The 23,567-nt window shown below is 34.7% G+C and overlaps 1 protein-coding gene across 1 annotated transcript; it reads right to left on the bottom strand.

Moving 5' to 3' along the window:
• Positions 1-20,722: 20,722 nt before the first annotated feature.
• LOC149248762 (uncharacterized) lies at positions 20,723-22,442 on the bottom strand. The gene is made up of 4 exons (XM_089450983.1): positions 22,303-22,442; positions 21,901-22,113; positions 21,341-21,852; positions 20,723-21,204 (listed from the first exon to the last, which is right to left on the bottom strand). The coding sequence occupies exons 1-4, from the start codon at positions 22,440-22,442 to the stop codon at positions 20,723-20,725; spliced, it is 1,347 nt and encodes a 448-aa protein (XP_089307109.1).
• Between the last annotated feature and the right edge of the window lie 1,125 nt (positions 22,443-23,567).

Here is a 23,567-nt window from a genome sequence, read left to right on the forward strand (position 1 = left end):
TCTGGCAGTCAGTGATATTGTTGACATCCACTGTCTATACTATTAGCATTTCAAAATCAAAACTATCTTCTACAATTGGGGTTTCAGTTGAAGCAGGGTTTCAAATCATAACCAGTCTGAAAAACCATTGGAGTTGGGGGCTCTTTGACTATAGTTTGATTGGTCGACATCAAAAACATTGCTACCAACAAAGGTAAGGGGAAGAAGCCCATTAAATCTAAAGAAGAGATTGAGAAATTGACCCTAGGTGTTCACTTACACTGGAAAAATGTGGTTAGGTTCTGAAAGTGCATGCTATTTGTAAGATTGGTGTAATGAAAGGAAGGGTAAGGAGAGTATAGCCAAAATAATTGATAGGTTTCTGGTGGACACAAAATTAGGCTATACCTACCTTCAGCGACAATGGAATTCACAACCACCAAACCCAAATTTTATATTTTTTAGGCACTAGCTAGAGTAGTGGATAAAACCACCACTCCTTTAGATCCTAATAGTTTCAACTTCTATATCGATCCATCGCCACTTTATGTTATTTCCTTGTAGACGAAGGGATGGAACTCCCTGTCTGAAACATAAAACAAAATTTAAGGAATAGTAGCATGAGTCGAGCAGTGTTCTCTCCTGTGATGAGTTGTGGCACAGAAACCATGCATTATCTAAAGTCCCTCCTCTTGAAGGTAGAACTGGGTGAGTGATTTGCAAGTGACCTGGAAATCTTCTTCATCCTCTATCGCAAAACAGAGTATTTCTATGTTAGTCAGTCGAACTCACATGGAAAATCCAATCTGTGATATGTTTTATTTCTCTAAAATAAAACAAAATTAACCATAAGTTGCATTACAGATTTGTTTTTGACTTGCATCTCAATCAGCGATATTAGGCTATATATCTCAATAAATTACTGTTTTCATTGTCATGTTCCAGGTACTCCTTTGAGATCAAGTCCTAAATTCTGGATTTTATTGCTTTAAGTTCGGGCTTGAATGTGCTTTGGAGCTGTTCAACACACTCACTCAGTAGTTGTTGCTGAGGTAAGATTTTTCTAGCCTTCATGATGAGAACTATTGTTGAATCTATTTAGAAATGTCTGTCTTCTTTTACATTTTCAATCACTCTATTCATCTCATTTGCATTCATATCTGTAAGTGGAATCTTAATTTTTTTCAACTTGTTCGAAAAGGGAGGATTGAATTCAAAATTATCACTTGTAGATATTGTTGCAGTGCTAGGTTCCTTTAGAAGAATCTTGTTCTTGCCACATGAAACTAAATACAGAAGTCAAATAAGATCTTCATCTTCCAAATTTAGTTGAGATTTAATTTCTACACAGCTCAGCTTCGTAGCTTCATTGAACAGCAATAGCAGAGCTGCTTGGTATGTTGTTACTGCCAATTCTATTACCGATGGCTCTTGGCTCTACACAGTTCATATGGCTCACGATGTATAAGACTTTGTTCCTCTGCATTATGTATAACATTAACACACAGGTCGACTGACACGTTCCTCTACAACAAAGTCAGTTTGAATGAATGGCATCAATCTGCATTGCTTCTCTGCGACATATTTTGGCACTGATGCATAGTTAATATGGAATCGATACTCCATATATATGTAATCTAACCAATAGCGTCAAAATGGCATCATCTTATATGACCATGGAAATAACTCCTAATGAAGACTGTAATCTTACAGAGACTAGCATAAATAAACATGTTGAATTTAAGATCCATAAGGCACCGTTGAGTATTTTTTAAGTGACAAGACACCATTGTTGAGAATTCAATGTTTATATGTAATCTAACCAATAGCATCAAATGGCATCATCTTATATGACCATGGAAAGAACTCCTAATGAAGACTGTAATATTACAGAGACCAGCATAAATAAACTTGTTGAATTTAAGATCCACAAGGCACTGTTGAGTTTTTTTTTTTAAGTGACAAGACACCATTGTTGACAATTCTCTGTTTAGATTCAAGTCTAGGGCATATAGTTGGCATAGTAAGAAAAGATATGTTGCTCCCTCAGAACTCACTGATACTTCTCACTGGCACTAGCTAGTAAGGTGACTATGAAGAAGTGAAAGGAACAAATCTCTATGATACCAAAGATCATCTGACTTCACTTCTAAGGAATGTCAGACTTTTGCTGTGTCTTCAATCTCCATAATAAGTCCAGGAGTATCCACCGATCTTCATTCTCTGAAGCATTGATCTATCTCATTGGTATAATTTCCTTTGCCTATCTTCAATATCATAATCAAGGAAGAGCATATGCATGGGCAGATTGTTCTGGCAGTCAGTGATATTGTTGACATCCACTGTCAATACTATTAGCATTTCAAAATCAAAACTATCTTCTACACTTGGGGTTTCAGACGAAGCAGGGTTTCAAATCATAACCAGTCTGAAAAACCATTGGAGTTGGGGGCTCTTTGACTACAGTTTGATTGTTCGACATCAAAAACATTGCTACCAACAAAGGTAAGGGGAAGAAGCCCATTAAAGCTAAAGAAGAGATTGAGAAATTGATCCTAGGTGTTCACTTACACTGGAAAAATGTGGTTAGGTTCTGAAAGTGCATGCTATTTGTAAGATTGGTGTAATGAAAGGAAGGGTAAGGAGGGTATAGCCAAAATTGATAGGTTTCTGGTGGACACAAAGTTAGGCTATACCTACCTTCAGTGACAATGGAATTCACAACCACCAAACCCAAATTTTATATTTTTTAGGCACTAGCTGGAGTAGTGGATAAAACCACCACTCCTTTAGATCCTAATAATTTCAACTTCTATATCGATCCATCGCCACTTTATGTTATTTCCTTGTAGACGAAGGGATGGAACTCCCTGTCTGAAACATAAAACAAAATTTAAGGAACAGTAGCATGAGTCGAGCAGTGTTCTCTCCTGTGATGAGTTGTGGCACAAAAACCATGCATTATCTAAAGTCCCTCCTCTTGAAGGTAGAACTGGGTGAGTGATTAGCTGACCTGGAAAAATTCTTCATCCTCTATCGCAAAACAGAGTATTTCTATGTTAGTCAATCGAACTCACATGGAAAATCCAATCTGTGATATGTTTTATTTCTCTAAAATAAAACAAAATTAACCATAAGTTGCATTACAGATTTGTTTTCGACTTGCATCTCAATCAGCAATATTAGGCTATATATCTCAATAAATTACTGTTTTCATTGTCACGTTCCAGGTACTCCTTTGAGATCAAGTCCTGAATTCTGGATTTTATTGCTTTAAGTTTGGGCTTGAATGTGCTTTGGAACTGTTCAACACACTCACTCAATAGTTGTTGCTGAGGTAAGATTTTTCTAGCCTTCATGATGAGAACTATTGTTGAATCTATTTAGAAATGTCTGTCTTCTTTTACATTTTCAATCACTCTATTCCTCTCATTTGCATTCATATCTGTAAGTGGAATCTTAATCTTTTTCAACTTGTGCGAAAAGGGAGGATTGAATTCAAAATTATCACTTGTAGATATTGTTGCAGTGCTAGGTTCCTTTAGAAGAATCTTGTTTTTGCCACATGAAACTAAATACAGAAGTTGAATAAGATCTTCATCTTCCAAATTTAGTTGAGATTTAATTTCTACACAGCTCATCTTCGTAGCTTCATTGAACAGCAATAGCATAGCTGCTTGGTATGTTGTTACTGCCAATTCTATTACCGATGGCTCTTGGCTCTACACAGTTCATATGGCTCACGATGTATAAGACTTTGTTCCTCTGCATTATGTATAACATTAACACACAGGTCGACTGGCACGTTCCTCTACAACAAAGTCAGTTTGAATGAATGGCATCAATCTACATTGCTTCTCTGCGACATATTTTGGCACTGATGCATAGTTAATATGGAATCGATACTCCATATATATGTAATCTAACCAATAGCATCAAATGGAATCATCTTATATGACCATGGAAATAACTCCTAATGAAGACTGTAATCTTACAGAGACCAGCATAAATAAACATGTTGAATTTAAGATCCATAAGGCACTGTTGAGTATTTTTTAAGTGACAAGACACCATTGTTGAGAATTCGATGTTTATATGTAATCTAACCAATAGCATCAAATGGCATCATCTTATATGACCATGGAAAGAACTCCTAATGAAGACTATAATCTTACAGAGACCAGCATAAATAAACTTGTTGAATTTAAGATCCACAAGGCACTGTTGAGTTTTTTTTTTAAGTGACAAGACACCATTGTTGACAATTCACTGTTTATATTCAAGTCTAGGGCATATAGTTGGAATAGTAAGAAAAGATATGTTGCTCCCTCAGAACTCACTGATACTTCTCACTGGCACTAGCTAGTAAGGTGCCTATGAAGAAGTGAAAGGAACAAATCTCTATGATACCAAAGATCATCTGACTTCACTTCTAAGGAATGTCAGACTTTTGTTGTGTCTTCAATCTCCATAATAAGTCTAGGGGTATCCACCGATCTTCATTCTCTGAAGCATTGATCTATCTCATTGGTATAATTTCCTTTGCCTATCTTCAATATCATAAGCAAGGAAGAGCATATGCATGGGCAGATTGTTCTGGCAGTCAGTGATATTGTTGACATCCACTGTCTATACTATTAGCATTTCAAAATCAAAACTATCTTCTACACTTGGGGTTTCAGTCGAAGCAGGGTTTCAAATCATAACCCTGCAAAAAGTTTTGAATAACAGTAAGAAGATCTTCATCAAGTTTGAGCTTTATCTAGCAGCAGGGCTGCTCCATTTCAGTAGTATGAATGACTTGTTTCAAGTATGGTAGTAAGGATGACCAGGAAGAACAATCTGTACAGAATGGAGTTGAAGAGACACAAGAATTCAAAGTTGGAGAAAATATACAACTTGTGAAAGTAGACACAGTGGCCAGCAACCAGGAACCTTCTAACATGGATACTCCATTGAAGATGCCTATGCTTACAGAAGGCCTTGATATGTCTTCTTGCTTGAATTCTTTTTTTGGTAACTGACTTTAGTGATCCATTAGATAAGCCAAATCTTATGGAGAGTAATGATGCATTATTTTGTTCAGGTATTGATGATTCTCTTCCAGAAAATATCTCAGAGATTGTTACAGAAGCTGCCTGCAAGCAGGAACTTTACCGATTGGATAATCCTTTGATGACTCGTGAGGTTACAGAGGGATATAATATAGCTGCGGAAAAGAATGAAGTTGAAGATGGAGCATGCCAGGAAAGCATTTTTATTGTTGATGGCATAACTGCTGCAAGTCCAATTAGAGAACAATTGTTTGATATGGACAACAACAGAAAACATGAGGGATTCATTGACCCTGCCAAAATTGAGGGAAACAATGGCCAGGAAGCTGGAGAGACCCAAAATTTCAAAGTTGGAGAAAATATACAGATTGTGGTGAGCAAGTAGGAACCTTCCCAACTGGATACTCCGTTGAGGATCCATGAGGTTACGGCGGGATATAATATATCAACTTGTTTAAGCACCTTATTTGGCCTGGACTCCAGTATTCCATCCAAAAATTCAGAACTTAGAAAAAGGTACAATATATCCCCTTGTTTAAGTATGAATGAATCTCTTCTAGAAGACAAGGATGTGTGCAATCAACAACTTTCCCTGGATAAGCCATTGAAGAGGCTTGAACATGTTGAGGGACCAGAATATGATACCCTAGTGAAAAAGCTTGAGCTTATAGAAAATGATGTGACATCAGAGACTAAATATTCATCACTGCATGTCCCACTCGGAGACCATGTGTCTGTCATGGAGAAGGATGCTATGGTTTTGGAAGGGACAGAGCATTTTGAAAGTATTCTCCTTACAGAAAATCCTGTAGAATCTGGAGAAGTAGCTGAAGGTTCTACTATTTTGGCTGATATGAATGTTCCTAGTAAAGGGGATTCAAAAAGAACCAAATTGTAGACAGAATACTGACTTTGAGCAATAGATTGCAAACTTTGCAATTGGACTTGCAAGGACAACTTCCAGAGTCATTCTATGCTACACCTTCCAGAAGGCCGATGAATTGAAAACTTAATGGAAGCACAAAGAAAACCATAGATACCATTTCTGTTTACAGGCCAAGGCAATCCATAGGAAGTGATGAGGCTATGCACAGTTCATTAAAGGAGAGTCGTGCTGGGTTGGTGGGACAACTTAGTTTATGGAAGCTATAGAATCTACACAAAGAAAATGAAACAGCAGCAAAGGATTCTGAAAAGGTAAGCTAAATTATGTATGAACTTCATATTTTTCCATCTTCTTTATCAGATTCATCTTAAGGAACATAGTACACAGTTGGTGCACTGTATGTGTGACATTTTTTCATTTTTTCTTTTCAGGAGATAAGTAAACAATTTGTTTCACAGAATATGTCATCACCTACACTAGAACAGAGGATGGAATCCTTCGACACACCACTGAAGACTCTTGGACATACTGAGGGCCATGATATATCTCCTTGCTTGTACACATTATTTGGACCAAAATGTAGTACGCCATTGACAAATTGTAAGCTTACATAAGATAATGATAAGGTTGTTACTGACACACCATTTGAAAATGCTTTGCAGTCTCCGTTAGTGACTGAATCATGGGGAGTTGACAATTTTGGCAATGAATTGCCACGGTTAGTTTATGTATCCCATGAAAAGAGGCCTGGTTTCCAACACCACAAGAAAGCTGGAGCAATGAATGCATTGGTATATTCCTAGTTGTACACACCTCCCTTTTTCTACTGATTTCCTCATATGAAATTCATTAATTATTATGCTGACGTTGATGATTGTTATCCATTGCTCCACTTAGGTCCAAGTGTCCGTTGTCCTCACAAATGGCCTCTTTCAGTTGAACCTTGATTGTGATCAATATATAAACAACATCAACGCTATTTGTGAGGCAATGTGTTTTCTAATGGATCCAGTTCTTGGGAAGAAAACTTGCTATGTACAGTTTTCTCAGAGATCGACACTTGGAGTTTCTAACTCAAGTCGGTTCACTCGAAGTGTCCATCACATACAAGTAATGAAGGAGGTTGGTGGAGGTACAAACATTTGAGTCCTGACAGCTAAGAAACCTACCTGTCCAATAGAGACAGTGGTTTCCCAAGACGGCCTTTTAAACTATAATTGGCCACCTTTCCAATAATTTGTTGTTATCTCTTCACGCATTGAATGTTCGGACGTGGAGATCAAGCACATCCAGTCTGAAAAACCATTGGAGTTAGGGGCTCTTTGACTACAGTTTGATTGGTCGACATCAAAAACATTGCTACCAACAAAGGTAAGGGGAAGAAGCCCATTAAAGCTAAAGAAGAGATTGAGAAATTGATCCTAGGTGTTCACTTACACTGGAAAAATGTGGTTAGGTTCTGAAAGTGCATGCTATTTGTAAGATTGGTGTAATGAAAGGAAGGGTAAGGAGGGTATAGCCAAAATAATTGATAGGTTTCTGGTGGACACAAAATTAGGCTATACCTACCTTCAGTGACAATGGAATTCACAACCACGAAACCCAAATTTTATATTTTTTAGGCACTAGCTAGAGTAGTGGATAAAACCACCACTCCTTTAGATCCTAATAGTTTCAACTTCTATATCGATCCATCGCCACTTTATGTTATTTCCTTGTAGACGAAGGGATGGAACTCCCTGTCTGAAACATAAAACAAAATTTAAGGAACAATAGCATGAGTTGAGCTGTGTTCTCTCCTGTGATGAGTTGTGGCACAAAAACCATGCATAATCTAAAGTCCCTCCTCTTGAAGGTAGAACTGGGTGAGTGATTTGCAAGTGACCTGGAAATATTCTTCATCCTCTATCGCAAAACAGAGTATTTCTATGTTAGTCAATCGAACTCACATGGAAAATCCAATCTGTGATACGTTTTATTTCTCTAAAATAAAACAAAATTAACCATAATTTGCATTACAGATTTGTTTTTGACTTGCATCTCAAACAACAATATTAGGCTATATATCTCAATAAATTACTGTTTTCATTGTCATGTTCCAGGTACTCCTTTGAGATCAAGTCCTAAATTCTGGATTTTATTGCTTTAAGTTCGGTCTTGAATGTGCTTCGGAGCTGTTCAACACACTCACTCAATAGTTGTTGCTGAGGTAAGATTTTTCTAGCCTTCATGATGAGAACTATTGTTGAATCTATTTAGAAATATCTGTCTTCTTTTACATTTTCGATCACTCTGTTCCTCTCATTTGCATTCATATCTGTAAGTGGATTCTTAATATTTTTCAACTTGTGGGAAAATGGAGGATTGAAGTCAAAATTATCACTTGTAGATATTGTTGCAGTGCTAGGTTCCTTTAGAAGAATCTTGTTCTTGCCACATGAAACTAAATACAGAAGTTGAATAAGATCTTCATCTTCCAAATTTATTGAAATTTAATTTCTACATAGCTCAGCTTCGTAGCTTCATTGAACAGCAATAGCAGAGCTGCTTGGTAAGTTCTTACTGCCAATTCTATTACCGTGGTGTCAAATTTAGAGATGATGTCATAGATTCCATTGCTCTCCTAGAGTGTTGAGGTTTGATATAAATCAGTGATCATTTTACAAACCATGGATGTAGTACTATTTCTACAAGACGAGATATCAATTATATTTCATTTGATAAAGAAACAATAAGTGACTTACAAACCGCAAATAAATAAGTACTTCTTGCAATTTATGGAAATTGTCAGTGAAACATAAACGAGAATTACAGTATGCTTGGTTTTCTATCATTCAGTGCATCACCTTTTTGCAAAACAAAGGGTTGGCCTTCAATATGTTTAGCAAAACAACTCCTGATCACCCAATATTGGACCATGAATATTTGGTGCAAACTACTCAAGACACAGTGGAGAGTAGATAAGAAAGCCTGCCCTAGTGAGGTCATGCTCCCCATCAGCTACAGAGGTTCAAGTTCCCCATGCATGTGAATCAGCAACGACTAAATCCGATTGCAACCCATAACACCATTAGTGGGCTATTGACACCCACAACCAGTGGAACAAATTCCTAATAATCCATATTGATGAGATATGCATAACAACTAGCATTGTGTTGGGAAACTCCAATACCAACATCATTGGCATAGCTGGATACCAACATCATTGGTAGGGATGGAGAGAGGAAATTTTGTAACCCCAAAAATGATTGTAAAATATTACAAAATATATATGTTTAACTGTAGGCAAAGACACAACTGTGTCATTTCAGCATCAAGATCCAAACATTAATTCAAGTCACAATGGGCAGATATTACAGCATTAAGGTTTTCACATGGGTAGATTTCCTAGGAATCCTAATGCAGATAATAAACTCATATAAGTTTCATGTAATTTTAAATACCGCAACAATGATTTGACCAAAATAACCTTGTTGTCAAAACAAATCAATATACCACTTCAAAATAATCTTAAGTCTATTATTCAGCACAAATAAAAACTTACAAATTCCTTTGGGAAATCTATGGGAGAGTGCTTGTTCCTCTCAACCAACACGCAAGCATCACCAACTCTCGAGCATAGACTTCTTCCTTCTAGGAACAACACCTTCTTAGTCCCTTAGTAATATTTTATAAATTTTTACTAGTAGATTTTTCCTAGCAGCTGCTTTTAGGGTTTGCCTTTTACCAAGCTTTTTCTTTTAACTAGGATGGGTGATGCTAGGGCATTATTAGAAATTAGATTTTTATTAAATTAGAAATGATATTTTTATCAAATTATAGATTAGATTTCTATCTAATTTCTAATTGGTAAAGATCTACTGCTTTTCTTTTAACTAGGATGGGTGATGCCAGGACATCATTTTTATCTAATTTCTAATTAGATTGTTATCAAATTAGAAATTAGATTTTTATCAAATTTCTAATTAAAAATTAGATTTGTCTCAAATTTCTAATTAAAAATTAGATTTTTTTCTAATTTTTAATTGGTAAAAGTCTGTTGTTGTTTGTATTATGTAATTATATAAAAATATGTTGATGTTTACATTTTGTAATTATGTAAAAAGAGAAATGTTTTTTTTTAGAAAAAAACATGAAGTGGGAAAAACAATGGCATGAAGTCTTTTATAACTGTTTTTGAGTGAGGTCCTTTATAAACAACAACAGATTTTTACCAATTAGAAATTGGATTTTTAACAAATTTCCAAATGTTTTTTTATCTAATTACAGAACATAAACAACAACATATTTTTACATAATTACATAATACAAACAACAACAGATTTTTACCAATTAGAAATTTGCAGATTTTTACATAATTACATAATACAAACATGCAACTTTCTAATTGGTAAAAATCTATTGTTGTTTGTATTATGTAATTATGTAAAAATCTGTTGTTGTTTATGTTCTGTAATTAGATAAAAAAACATTTGGAAATTTGGTAAATCTAATTTCTAATTGCTAAAAATCTGTTGTTTGTATTATGTAAGTATGTAAAAATCCGCTGCTTTTTATATTTTGTAATTATGTAAAAAGGGTAATGTTTTTTTAGGAAAAAACATGAAGGGGGGGAACAATGGCATGAGGTCTTTTATATACATGACAGCATAAGAGCTGAACCATTTTATCATTTAGGACTGGAGAATCTGATTCCAAGAAAGGAAGAAATTGTCAAAATAGAAATTGTCACCTGGATTTTTAACTAAGTTGTTTGCAAATTCCGCCTTAGAGAGCCATTTTGAGATTATTCACCTTCAATCCTTTATTTTTTAAGGGAGAACATCTTTTTCTATCGATCTCTTCTACTTTGGGGATATGGCAAGTGGAGAAGGAGGTGCAAGTGGATCGGAAAAGGTAAGCTTACTTTGTTTTTATAGAATAATTACATAATATAATATGTTTTATTTTTTGTTTAAGGTTTGAAGTTAGAATTATAATTTTATAATTATACTTTGTGGTAAATCATTGAAATTTGGACAGGGAAAGAATCCGATAACAGAGTCCTTGCTTGAAGATGTTTTTGGGACAGAAGGACTCAAAAAACTTCATGCTTTGGATGCTGAATCCCTAATCCATTTTCTTAAGACAAAATCCCCTGAAGCTAATCAACTAGGTCCAGGTAATCAACAAGCTTTACGAGAATCCATTAGTTCCCCATCCTCTCTTGGATCAAGAAAAAAATCGAAAAAAGTGTCATTGACATCAAACACCAATAATGAAGAACATTGTGTTGAAACATCTTGTGTGATGGCAACTCCTGGGACTGCAAATTCTTGTTCATCCTTAGCTTATGCATCATCTATTGGTAGTTTAGGTACCAAGATAGAGTATGACCCTGTCTCATGGGAGATAAGAGGGAAAGATGCAGGAAAACAATTCTTAAATAGGCTAAAGGACTCCTGCCTTTAACGATTTAGAGATCATCTTCACCTCACATTCTCCAAGATTCCACTTCACCTAAAAAAGATGGTGGTACAAGACATAGAGAATGAATTTGGTACCGGTTGGTCAGTTAAGAAGATAAAATTGCAAATGTCGCTCAATTGTAAGAGGTTTCATTGCAACCAAACAAGAAAAATTTTAAAAATGCCTCAAGATCAAAGACTGAAACAAAGACCATTTGAAATACCTTTTAAAGTATGGAAAGAACTTGTAAAATCATATGAGAAGTTGGATGCACAAAGAAAGGTCGGCAATGAGAGCATTCAAGTATTGAATTTTTCATTAAACATTATTTAGAATGTATTAATACTTATAAGTATCTTAGACATATATTTGTGTGAAAATAAATTGGATTGGTTTATGTTTAAGGACAAGGCATCCATGGCGAGGTTAACCAAGACAAAAGTCACTCATCATAGTGGCCATAAAGGTTTAAAAGCACTGATAACAACCTTTGTAAGTATATTAAACATGTGATATTTTTTTAATAAAGTTTGTACTAGAAGAAAGTAATTGTTATCTAATTTATCCCTATTTACCGATTGATAGGAACTAAAATATGGAAGACCTCCAAATCATTTGGAAAAGGAGGTGCTGCAGCAAAAGAGATGGGTTGAATTTGTTGTTTGGATGGACTCTATGGTATGTAATCTTAGTTGGATTTCCAATATACTTTTGAACTGTATTTTCATTTCATTTTTTAGTCTATTAAATATTATATCTTACCTCATTTTATGGTTAACATTATATAACAAAAACATGCGTTGTGTTATGTAATTAATACTAGCATGTAATATTGATTTTTTTTTGTCAGAATGCTATAGGTAATGATTTCCAAGACGATGATTATGATGATGATCCAAATTATGTTCAACATATATCAGGAGATGATAATGATAGTTGCGATGTTGGTGATGATGTGGATCAGAGTAATGAGGATGGTTAAGATGATCATGAGGATGATCTTCGTGGTGGTAGCTAGGCATGCACATGCAATGTTTTTTATGAAGAAATTATTGTGTAGAATGACATTGTTATGTTTAGATGGTTGTTGTGAATTTACCCTATATCAATGAGACATTTTGATTTTATAATCATACGATGAGTTTGATTTGATTAAAGATGATGATGATATTATCATTATTATATTTTTATTTGATTTATATATTGCAAAGTATAATCATTATTTTGATAGAGAATTATAATGTCTGGTGATATTACCATCTTTGGATGTATGTTGTTAATTTATCATAGAATAATGATATTCATGAAATATTTTGATTTGTTAATCATATTTTAATTTTAGTTGTTTTGATTAAAAATAATGTTGATTTTATTAGTATTATGTTGCTATTTTATACATGTCTTGAAAATTGTTAATGACACATTGTTATTTTTTTGGATGGATTTTGTCAATTTCTCTTAAATTTCTTAACAAATGATTTTGAATTGTGATATCTGATTTAATGATATTTAGAAACTATCATATATTTCAATATGAATCTATAAAGGGGGTCATATATGTAAAGAAAAATATACTCTATATAAGAAGTCAAATGCGGATGTAACCATGGATGCAAAATTGAAAGTAAAATTGGATGTTAAACTAGGAATTAATACAAAATGCAAACAATTGACATACAAAGTGTTTTAAATTAGAAGTGAAAAATTGTGCAATAGTTGACACAAAGAAGGGAACAAAACATGGCATACAAAAGGATATCAAATTGGGCAAAAACAAGGACACATAAATGGGCAGCAAATTGGATGCAAAAAAAGACAACAACTAGATGTAAAATAAGATGCAAAGTTGAGTGTTAAAAAGAAGCAAAAAACGTTTCAAATTAAGATGCCAAATGATGATGCAAATAATGGTGTAAATTTGGGATGCAAACTTGGGTGCAAAAAATGAAAAAAAAAAAAAGATGTGAGAAAAGACATAAAACAAGATGCAAAATGGGGCTGAAAAAATGTGAAACCAAGGATGCCATATTGGATGTAAAAAATGATGCCTAATCAAATGCAAATTTAGGCTCAAACTTAGACACAAAATTATATGCAAATGTGGACACAAAATGAGGCAGAAAAAGATGCAAATTTGGATGAAAAAGTGGGTGTAAATAATGGTGCAACATTGGACACAAGTAGACACAAAAAATGGTGCAAAAATGGGCATAAAAATAGCTTAAAATTGGATGCAAAACTTGGTGCAAAAACAAATACAAAAGTAGATGTAAAAAATGGCTCTAAATTGAATGTACCATTAGACACAAAATAAGATGCAAAGGTGGACACAACACATGACTCAACATAAGATGCAAATATAAATGAAAATTTGGATGCTCAAAATGATGTAACATTGGATGCAAGAGATGGTGTTAAAAACGATGCAAAATTGGATGAAACAAATGACGCAAAATATTGTGCAAAATGAGATTGGAAAAATGGAGACAAATCAAACGTAAATGTGGATGTAAAAAATGGTCCAAAAAAAGATGCAAAAATGGGCACAAAAATGGATGCAAAATTTGGTGCTAAATCAAATTCAACACATGGTGCAAAGATAGGCACCAAAGCTGGTGCAAAAATAGAAGAAAAAACTAGTGTAAGACTAGATACAAAACCTGGCGTAAGACTAGATGCAAAAACTAACACAAAATGGATGCATAAAAAGACGTTAAATTGGATGCAAAATACAGTGTAAACTTGATGCAAATGATGGCGCAAAAATGGAAGCAAAGAATGACACAAAATAGGAAGCAAAAGAGAATGAAAAATAGATGCAAAAAATGACACAAAACTAGAAGCAAAACCTGTCATAAAATAAGATGAAAATCTTGGTTCAAAATTTGACGCAAAAAATGATGCATAGTTTGGTGTAAAAAATGATGCAAAATCTAGCGTGAAAAAGGATGCAAAATCAAGCACAAAAAAGGAAGCTTTAAAAATTGTACAATAGAGCCAGATTTAGCGCCAGGTTGCTCATCACAATTACAAAAAAAATGCATTAAAATCTGGCGCTAAATCTAGCACAAATCACTGGTTTTGCTGTAGTGCATCTTGGTCCCTTCCCTGCCATACCATGGACCACTTTATGTATTTATCTTCATAGCTCCTGACATGGTAATATTGTTCCTTGATGGCATCTCAGAAAGAATTCCAAGTGGGTGTGACTGAAAATAGTGAGGATTCCCTCTTGTCATTTTGTTCACAGTAGGTTTCCCACTAGTCCTTGACATGTGGGGTGACTTTGAGGAGTGCAAAAGTAATATTTTCCTTATTGGAAAATTCATGAACTGAAAAATATCCTTCCAACAAATTTAACCATCTATCTACGACATTTTCATCTGTTTGTCCTTCAAATATGGGAATGTCAAAGTTAACTTGTACCTTAAAATGAGTGGCACCTCCAGAGTGGCCGCTAGATGAAGATGCGTCTCCTGTGGGTAGCCGCTGAAGTATTTGGGAAAATTTATCCATCATCGCATTCCTTTATTGCTTCAGAGCTTCCTCGAGCAATATTTTGAAAGGATCTCCTACCCCCTTGTCTTTCTTTTCTTCTACGATGGGAGGTTGTCAGGGTTTGCGAGGCTGGTCTTGCAAAGGTTCAACCAGTTCGAGCCCTAATTCCTTATACCCCAACTTCGTTGGGAGATTCAAAGAAAAACAAAGAAAGAGAAGATTTATTTGATACCACTGATCTAGACTTATGTAGGAACACAACAAAATATAGATATACACATAAACACATAGATGCAACAGAAGTAAAACTTCATTTCATTAATATCAAAGAACTGAAATATGCTTACATATAGAAATGGAAAAAAACTAGCTTGGGCAATGGTATCTTATCTCTGAGAAGAGACGTAGTAGCTACATGCCTCTGAACTGTGTTAAAATGCGGCTCAAAGGCCTATTTATTATTGAGAAACAATGGAAAACCCTAAACATCCAAAAACCTAACCTAGGAGATGAAGCGCCAAAACTATGGGCCCTGTTTGGGTAAATTGGTACACCAACTTCCTTGGGTCGTAACTTTCACATACGAGGTCTATGTTGCTATCATAATACCTCATTTCCAAGATCTCGAAGACAAGGCCGAAAATAAACAATAAATTTGTTTGGCACCTCTTTGGTCTCTTTGTTTTCACTAAATACATCTTTGAGTCCCTTAAAACGACTCTGAAATTTTAGGATATAAAAAACCACCAAAAATAGTAATTTGTGCTACAATTAGTGAAACTAAAAAGAAACAACAATGGGGGTCCAAGTGGAATAGGAAGGTGGCCACCAATATCCACTTGGACCATGGATTGTTTTTGGTATTTTTTAGGAATGGTATTTTAGTCCATTGTAATATGATTTTGATTAAGCAATCTAATCTAAGTTATTGTATTAGGGTTTTGGATGTTACAATCCTATAAATTGTATTGCAAATGGTGAACTTATAGTCAGAGTTAGAAATTTGTCTCTAAACATTTTCAAGTTTTCCTAGTTAAGAATTTCTAGGGTCAAATCTCTAAGTTCTATGTTTGTGAATGTTATTTTTTACTTTTTTTTATAAAAAATCTATATGTGCATTTCTTTATTGTGAATGTTTAAAACTTTACAATCATCCTCCCTCAAAACCATAAATTCAAATATGTAGGAGTAAGGATATGTACACATTAGTAATTTATGTAGTCAAATAGTAAGGGTCTCATACATCAATTTAGTATTGATTGTGACTTTAAGAATAGATTAATTATTATTCAAACATAACAAGCAACATTTTTCATAACTTTTGGGTTTAGTGTTTTTAGAAAAAAATCATACAATTCAATATGAGATAACTTTAATGTACATTTCACTTCTTTTATATATGTGTGAGTGCGCTCGCGCATGCACAAATAGTGTTTTCCAAGTTTGTCTTCTTAATTTATTTTTTTCTAGAGTTTTTAAGCTTTTGAGGCTATTGAGAATTTAGGCACTTACATAAAATTAGATATTGAGGGATATATAGTAGGCTTATACATATATGCACATATAATTGTTGAGATAGAGCTGAATAAAGGTCTTTTGGATAAAATGATTCTCACATGGAAGAATTTTAAATACATAAAGGTTTTCAATTATTAGAACACAACATTTAGGTATATGATATTAGGTATAAGATATGGCATCTTCCATGACATTTACAAGCTACTTATATTATGCTTGTAGAAATTATATTTTTTTCCATGAGAAATATCTTTAAATTCCATATGACGAATATACATGTTTAATTCCTTGAGAGCTATTCAGACTTGACAAAAAAGCTCGAATTTATTACAACAAAAATCATAATGTTACTTCTCGAAATTGAACATAGATAAAAACGATAACAATTATTCCTTTTAACTACTCAAAATAAATCCACGTAACATAATAAAAATTATATTTATAATGCCAGGCAATTTCTTTATAAAAAAAAGAAATTAGTAAATACTTATTTAATCTAAACGGACATTATTAATCATGAGAGCAATTTGAAATCCAATAGTCCTATCTTCCCATCTTGCCACAAGAAAAGGATTAAGGTATGAAACTAATGTCAAAGAAAAGAGTTATTGCGCTACTTGGAATCTACTGCAACAAATTTAAGCAGGAAAATAAAAAGCGTACACACCTCAACAGGTTAAATAAGAAGTAGGACACTAATTTGTATTTTAGTATTTTTCTTATTCTAACTTTTAAAAAGATTTAATTAAATTTCATAAAGAAATTTTGTCCACGGAGAAGAGATGGTAACGATGTTTTATTATGGTATTTTATGGTGTAAAGGTTACTAGTATAAAATTTTATGGAAAAAAATGTAGCCATGCCAAAGATTGATGTGGCCCAGACCAAATGAAATCCTCAAATAATATTGACAGTTTAAATGTTCCTGATTGATGTGACCCAGACCAAATAAAATCCTCAAATAATTTTGACAGCTTAAATGTTCCTAGATTGTAGCTACTCAAATTACAATGTGTAAGTCATCTCAAAACTCACATAACTTAACCAACCAAAAAATTCATAAAACACCTTTTTACCTTTCATCACCTAAACAAAAACCAAAGTCAAAATATCCTTTTTACTAAAATTTTCGATCAAGAAAAAATGAACTTTTTATGGGAGGAAAATGTTGACTTTGCGCGAATGAACAGTTAAAATTTCCCATCAATTCCTTTTCTTGGAGTTCCCTCACACTTTCGTTTTTCAAGAGGTTAAATGCATCCTTAATGGTTTTGTGGAACAAAATTTAGAGTTCGACCAATTAGATTTGGAAAGCTGAAATCTACTCCAATCAACAGTATTCTTTCTTACTTTACATTTCCTAAAATTTAAAAAGTTCGCTGGGGCCAAAGTTATATTTTCCCGCCCATTGAGATTCGATAAAAGCTTTGGGAATAGTCAATTGAACAAAAAGAAAAAAAACTAAGCATACTAAAGTTCAAAGTTACATCGATCGAAAATTTTGAAAGCGGCCAACAAATCTTTTTAGGTGTAATTTTAAAGTTTTGTCTATCACGGAAACACAATGTTTAATGACATTGTAATCCAATTATCAACCTTTACACGAATGTGAAAAAAAATATCACATAACCTTATTTTTGGGCTTTTATGTAATCAATTTTATGGCTAACCTCCAATACGTTAAAAGAGTAACTGGTGTACATCACACATGGTTATAACTTATATCCCAACATTGAAAGTGCTAACACCACATTTCAAAGTTTGATCTCACTCTGAAGACCATTTGAACTTATCGCATCACCATTAATTTCTATAAATTGGTCAATAGGATGCCCCATCAAAGTAAATTAAAGAAATCTTATGAAATCCAATCCCATCCGAGACCGTTGCCATAGCAGAAAAATATTTCAACATTTTCTTATAGATCAATTAATTTCATCACATTCATGTTCATTAAGCTTAAGTCAAACTTTGCTCGTCAGAGTGAATTCACACCTCGAGTGATTGTTAGACTTTATTTGGATTTCAAAAGATCCTTTTTCACGTCTTTAAAATGAATACAAAAATATATTTATATCAATTTTTTTTTTAATTTGAGTCTTTATATTACTCAAAAACAAGATTCCTAAAATACATTGATTTTCAATTTTCATCTTGAGGATTTGAAATTCCTCATTATGCATACCAACCCAACACTAAGATTGGGCCTCCCACAAAAAAATGTCTCAAAGTTCATATAAAACTTATAACTGAAATCCTCAAATACCCCATGGGCGCACGATAGTGGTAGGCACACAAGCCTCACGAGCAAAAGAGACCACACAACTTATCACTAAAGCCCTCAGATACCCCATGGTTGTATAACAACAGTTGGCACACAAGCCTGATGAGCAAAACAGACCGTATAACACATCCAAGACATAGGCGATTGAGACCATACAAACCCAAATATCACATAACCCACTAAGGGTTAAAACCCACATCAAACAAACATGCAACCCATTGACTGGGTTTGAGATCAATCGTAAAGATGCTAACAAAAACTATCGACCCTTTGAAGCTCTAATCATTCCTGGAGGAGGAGATAATGGCCGACACTTTCGTATTAGAACACGAAGGGTATGTTGTACCTCAACACAAAGTTCCTGGCTATTGGGGAATCAGTGCCTGAGTCATTTTGAGATTGGATAAAAAGATTGAAATTAATGGCTAGAAGTACAAGCCATTAAAGCTTGTAACCAAGGGTTTCAATTTTGAAACCGTAGCCTTCCAAAGCGGAATGACCAAAGAGGCTATGAGAGTTGCAGGGTGGAGATGTAAAGCAAAAAATGGCAGAGACAATGTTTTGGCATAGGAAATTAAGAATCTGTGATTTAACTCTGTAGAAATAATAATGTAAGATTGAGAAAATATAATGAAATTCCTAGATGTGGAGCGCTTCATTAAGGGATTCAAAATTAATTTTAATGAGTACATTTATGTAAATTCATCAAAAACTAAACCAAAGCACCAGTTGTACACTGTCCAAGAGAGGGAAATACATAAATTTGAATGTTGAAACTTAAGAGAAAAACAATCGCTGCAACTTCCCAATGCTGGAATCAAACTGCCTTATACTATTCAGGGTTCAAACTGATTTTGGATGGAGTTGTCTATAATGCGACTTTTTGGAGATTCCGGTGACGGAATCCGGCGGAAGAATTTGAGGTTAAATCTTGATTTGTTGCAGTTAAAATGGTTTTTTAACTGCTTATTTGGATTCAGCACCCTGAAAAACCTCTGGGACGCTTTGATTGTGCAGAAACTAGCTATCAAACTTGCAATTCCAATAAATTGCTGCCGGATTTTGACCAGAAAAATCCACCAGAAAAGTTTCCAAAAAGTCTCATTATAGACAACTGCATTTTGGATTACGATACTTAGTCATGAAGACTGAACTATGAACCCTTATAAAACATTTTCCCTCTACTTTTATTCTTCTCCGCTTGACTAACTATCAAATTAGTTTTAAAACTAACTTCTTAAACTAGTTAATAAATTGTTTTTTGAACAATTATATAAACCATTTTCAATTATAAAAACTATTTTTTTGTTTGAAGATTTTTTTAAAATTATTCCATTACAAAATTAATAATATCTATATCTATATATAAAATAATAATAATATTAAATACAACTCTTTTCTTAAAAAATGAACTCTGGGAGCTTCTGAAATTTCATAACATAGACCAATACATTTTGGGCGTTTAAATTAACAATGAACATTTATTATGCGGGCCTGACTCTTATCACCCATTTATAATCCAATTTTGGTTTTGAAGAAACAAAAAACCGCCCTTGGAGGCACTTGTGGCAGTTTCTGGAATAGGGGGAGTGATGTTGTAATAAATACGGACCGTACATTTCTTCGATGGGCAGTTTGACGAATCCAGTTATGGGAGCACTTTTAATTTTATCTTTCGTGCAATTTGGCCTCCCCGAACTCCGTTGACTTAGAGTACTCTTATCATGAGCCATCGATCTGAAACATTGAGCGACTCGATAACATTTCATTCAGAGCTTCAAGAAATACCCGAATAGCATACATGTCAGCATCTATACATTCACTACGTAGGTTAGCATCTGTAGAATTTGGGCATAACCGAGCAAGAAACTCAAAATGAATGTCTCACTCACAATTCATGGTCTGTGTATAAAAAATTGAGTCGTTTCCAAATCGAGTTAGCCAAATTCAAGATTTTAGTCTAATTAACATGGCCATTAATTTGAAAATATCCTCTGCAACTGTGTCGCAATAAGCATGCTTTCAATTCAATGCATCAAGAGGAAAATACTTCTTTCAATCCTCATTTTCTTTTTCCCTTCCATCATTTCCAGACAAACTTTCTCGGATTTTGTCCAATAAATCCTTTTCAAGATCTTTCTTTTGCTGCACTAATTCCAGGGCATCGAACCACCAATTTTTTCCTCCCACAAGTTGGCAATCATTCCTTGCATCTATAACCTGGCTGTAAGAACTTCTCAATTCATGGTGAGATGCAACAAGCTTTGTAATAAACTGTAACATGTACCTCTCCTTGATGCATTCACATTGTTGCCAAAGATCAGAATTAAAGCATGAATCCATGGCCATTGGGTCTTCTGTTGAGCATGCGTCTGGAATTGCAATTGAGTTTTTAAAAGTTCTAGTAGATCTATTATCACCACTTTCCAACATTCTCTGCTTTTTCATGAAACCCTCAAATAATTTTCCATCCACTTTCTTTGAGCCATTGCCAATTTTCGCTCCTTTAGAATTCCCATTTGTGCTAGAACTTAAAACTGCATCATTTATTTCAGCCAAATTATGGAGAATGTGAAGATTTAGTAGAGGATCAAGTCGAAAGTATTCTAAATTTTCTTCTGATAATGTTGAAGCTTCCCTGTACAATGACACTGCACGTGAGAGATCACTTACTATTATATCCAAAGAAACCAATCCATTCATTCTTAGCTTTTCCAGTCGAAGCCTGCAAAATCTCTTCGATGGTCATAGGAGTTTGTTGTAAATATCGCAACCCAGAGCTTCCCACTTGAGGGTGGCAGCAAGCTTGATGGAGTTTTAGCAATGATGTCAATAATTTTGCGGCTTCTCCATGAGAAAGGCGTGAATCATAGGAAGATTCATAACCTATAAGATGCGTTTTTTTATTGCACTGCTTTGACTTCCTGCAAATATCATCTTTGCATTTTGCAATGAATTCTCGAGCATTAACTGCACAAATTTCATGTTGTCGTCTGTAAAAATGGGCTTTAATTGGAGGAAACATTAAAAATGTCAGACGCTCCTCTTGAAGAGGTAGATTCAATTCATCTGACACCTGTTTCTCAGTTGAATGCCACAGGAGATGCTGGAAAATATCATGTGTGAATTGTATGGCTCCAATATTTCCTCTCTCATACAGATTCTTAATAACTTCGTTCCACCATCTACGATCATCAAATGGTTCAGTTCTTAGAAATCATAGAAGACCATACATATCCTCGAGAGTTCTCTGAATAGGGGTTCCAGTAACACACCAAAGGTTCTTGGCACTCAAACGCATTGCCATTTCTGTTGCTGCAACTACATTATTCTCAATCATCTGTGCTTCATCCAGATAGAGTCGCCACCAATGTATCCTTGTCAAAGGTGTTGGAACAACTGAGTACTTATTTCGAAATCTCATTGATCGCCAATCGCCATAATACCTATCAGAGTCATGTGAAATATCAGATTTCAGTATATCGTATGTTGTTAAGACAATGTTTGCATGTTCCAGTTTATTTAGACTGGTTCCCAAAGTGCCTAAAGTGGATTCACTTGAAATATCTTTAACACCTCCATACACTCTCACCTTTAAAAATCCCCTTTTAGTATGATGAGCAATTTCACTCTACCATTGTTGCAATATTGGTGCTGGACAAACAATAAGAGTTGCACAAGAAACCAGTTCACAGTCTGAAATTTGAATCAACTTTGAGCAAGTCTGACAAACAAAGCTTTTCCCGGTCTTGACGACATCAGCACTACCTTCCATTACTAAACTTTTCCTCCTCTTCTTTCTAGCAGCTTTGTTGTTTCTAATCTCAATATCAGGTTCTTGAAATTTATTGTCAGCTTGAAGGTTTTTGCAAGTTGAAAGAAATAAGACATTTGAAGCAATTGGTTTTGACTTTGGAAATGCTGCGCAAGAGCGTCTTGTTACCCAGAAATTAGGCTCAAGAAAGCCCCCATCAATCACTTCAGATGTAAATAATAACCTCAGATGTAAATAATAACCTGGTAAATATATCATGCTAGGTGCTATCAAATTTTGCAAAATTTTAAACTTGTGCTGGAACTTTCTTGAAGATCTTTGATATTTAAGTTGTGCTGGAATGAGCTACAACAAGTTCCATAACGTTGCCAATATAAGAATCACACTCAATGTGGCCCTCTAAGTGTGCGAGTTGGGAAGTGATCCTATCCAAGAAAAACCTCTGGTTTCTGAGCAACCACTTGATGTATCCCAGGGAGGAGAAGACATTATATCTCTCTACTTTCCTATCCTTAAGCACCAGAATCATAAATATGGGCACATAATCCGTTTGGGCACATCAATCCTATCATCCAGATCAGTGTTTTAGGTCTCATCAAACCCTAATTTCAATTGCTACATGCCCTAAACAAGTCACCCCTTTGAACGCCTCCTTCCTTGACAATTTCATGACTTGAAGACATCCAAAAATAGCCTCTAGAGGGACCAGTGCAGGTAGGCCCATGTAAGGGTCCGCTGCAGAGTAGTTAAGTCCATGCCAGGGTGCTTTTCAGAGCACTTAGGCTTTCTTTCACCTGCGTTGGGCGAGATTGAGCAAAATTCACATAGGGTTTGGGAAATATTCTTATCTTTTGGATTCATCTAGAAGGTTCCCTCAGTTATCAACTCCTATGAGCTCGAACATGGATGAGGAATGAGCTAAGATGGATCCTATCCTCTCATCCCTTCCTCCATGGAACTAATTCTATGTATGGAAGGCCATTCAATGCCACCATTTATGACAAAACCTCCTTCATCTTCCTATAAATTGAGCACTCATCTAAGTGATCGGGGGCTGGATTATGTTGAATTGTAAGGAGATAATGTTGCTTTGAGATTTAGCTTTGAAGCAGGTATTTTAATGCT

Source organism: Pinus tabuliformis, chromosome 7, assembly GCF_031772625.1.
Source record: "Pinus tabuliformis cultivar Carrire ecotype Pingquan chromosome 7, CPIR1, whole genome shotgun sequence".
Lineage (NCBI taxonomy): Eukaryota > Viridiplantae > Streptophyta > Pinopsida > Pinales > Pinaceae > Pinus > Pinus tabuliformis.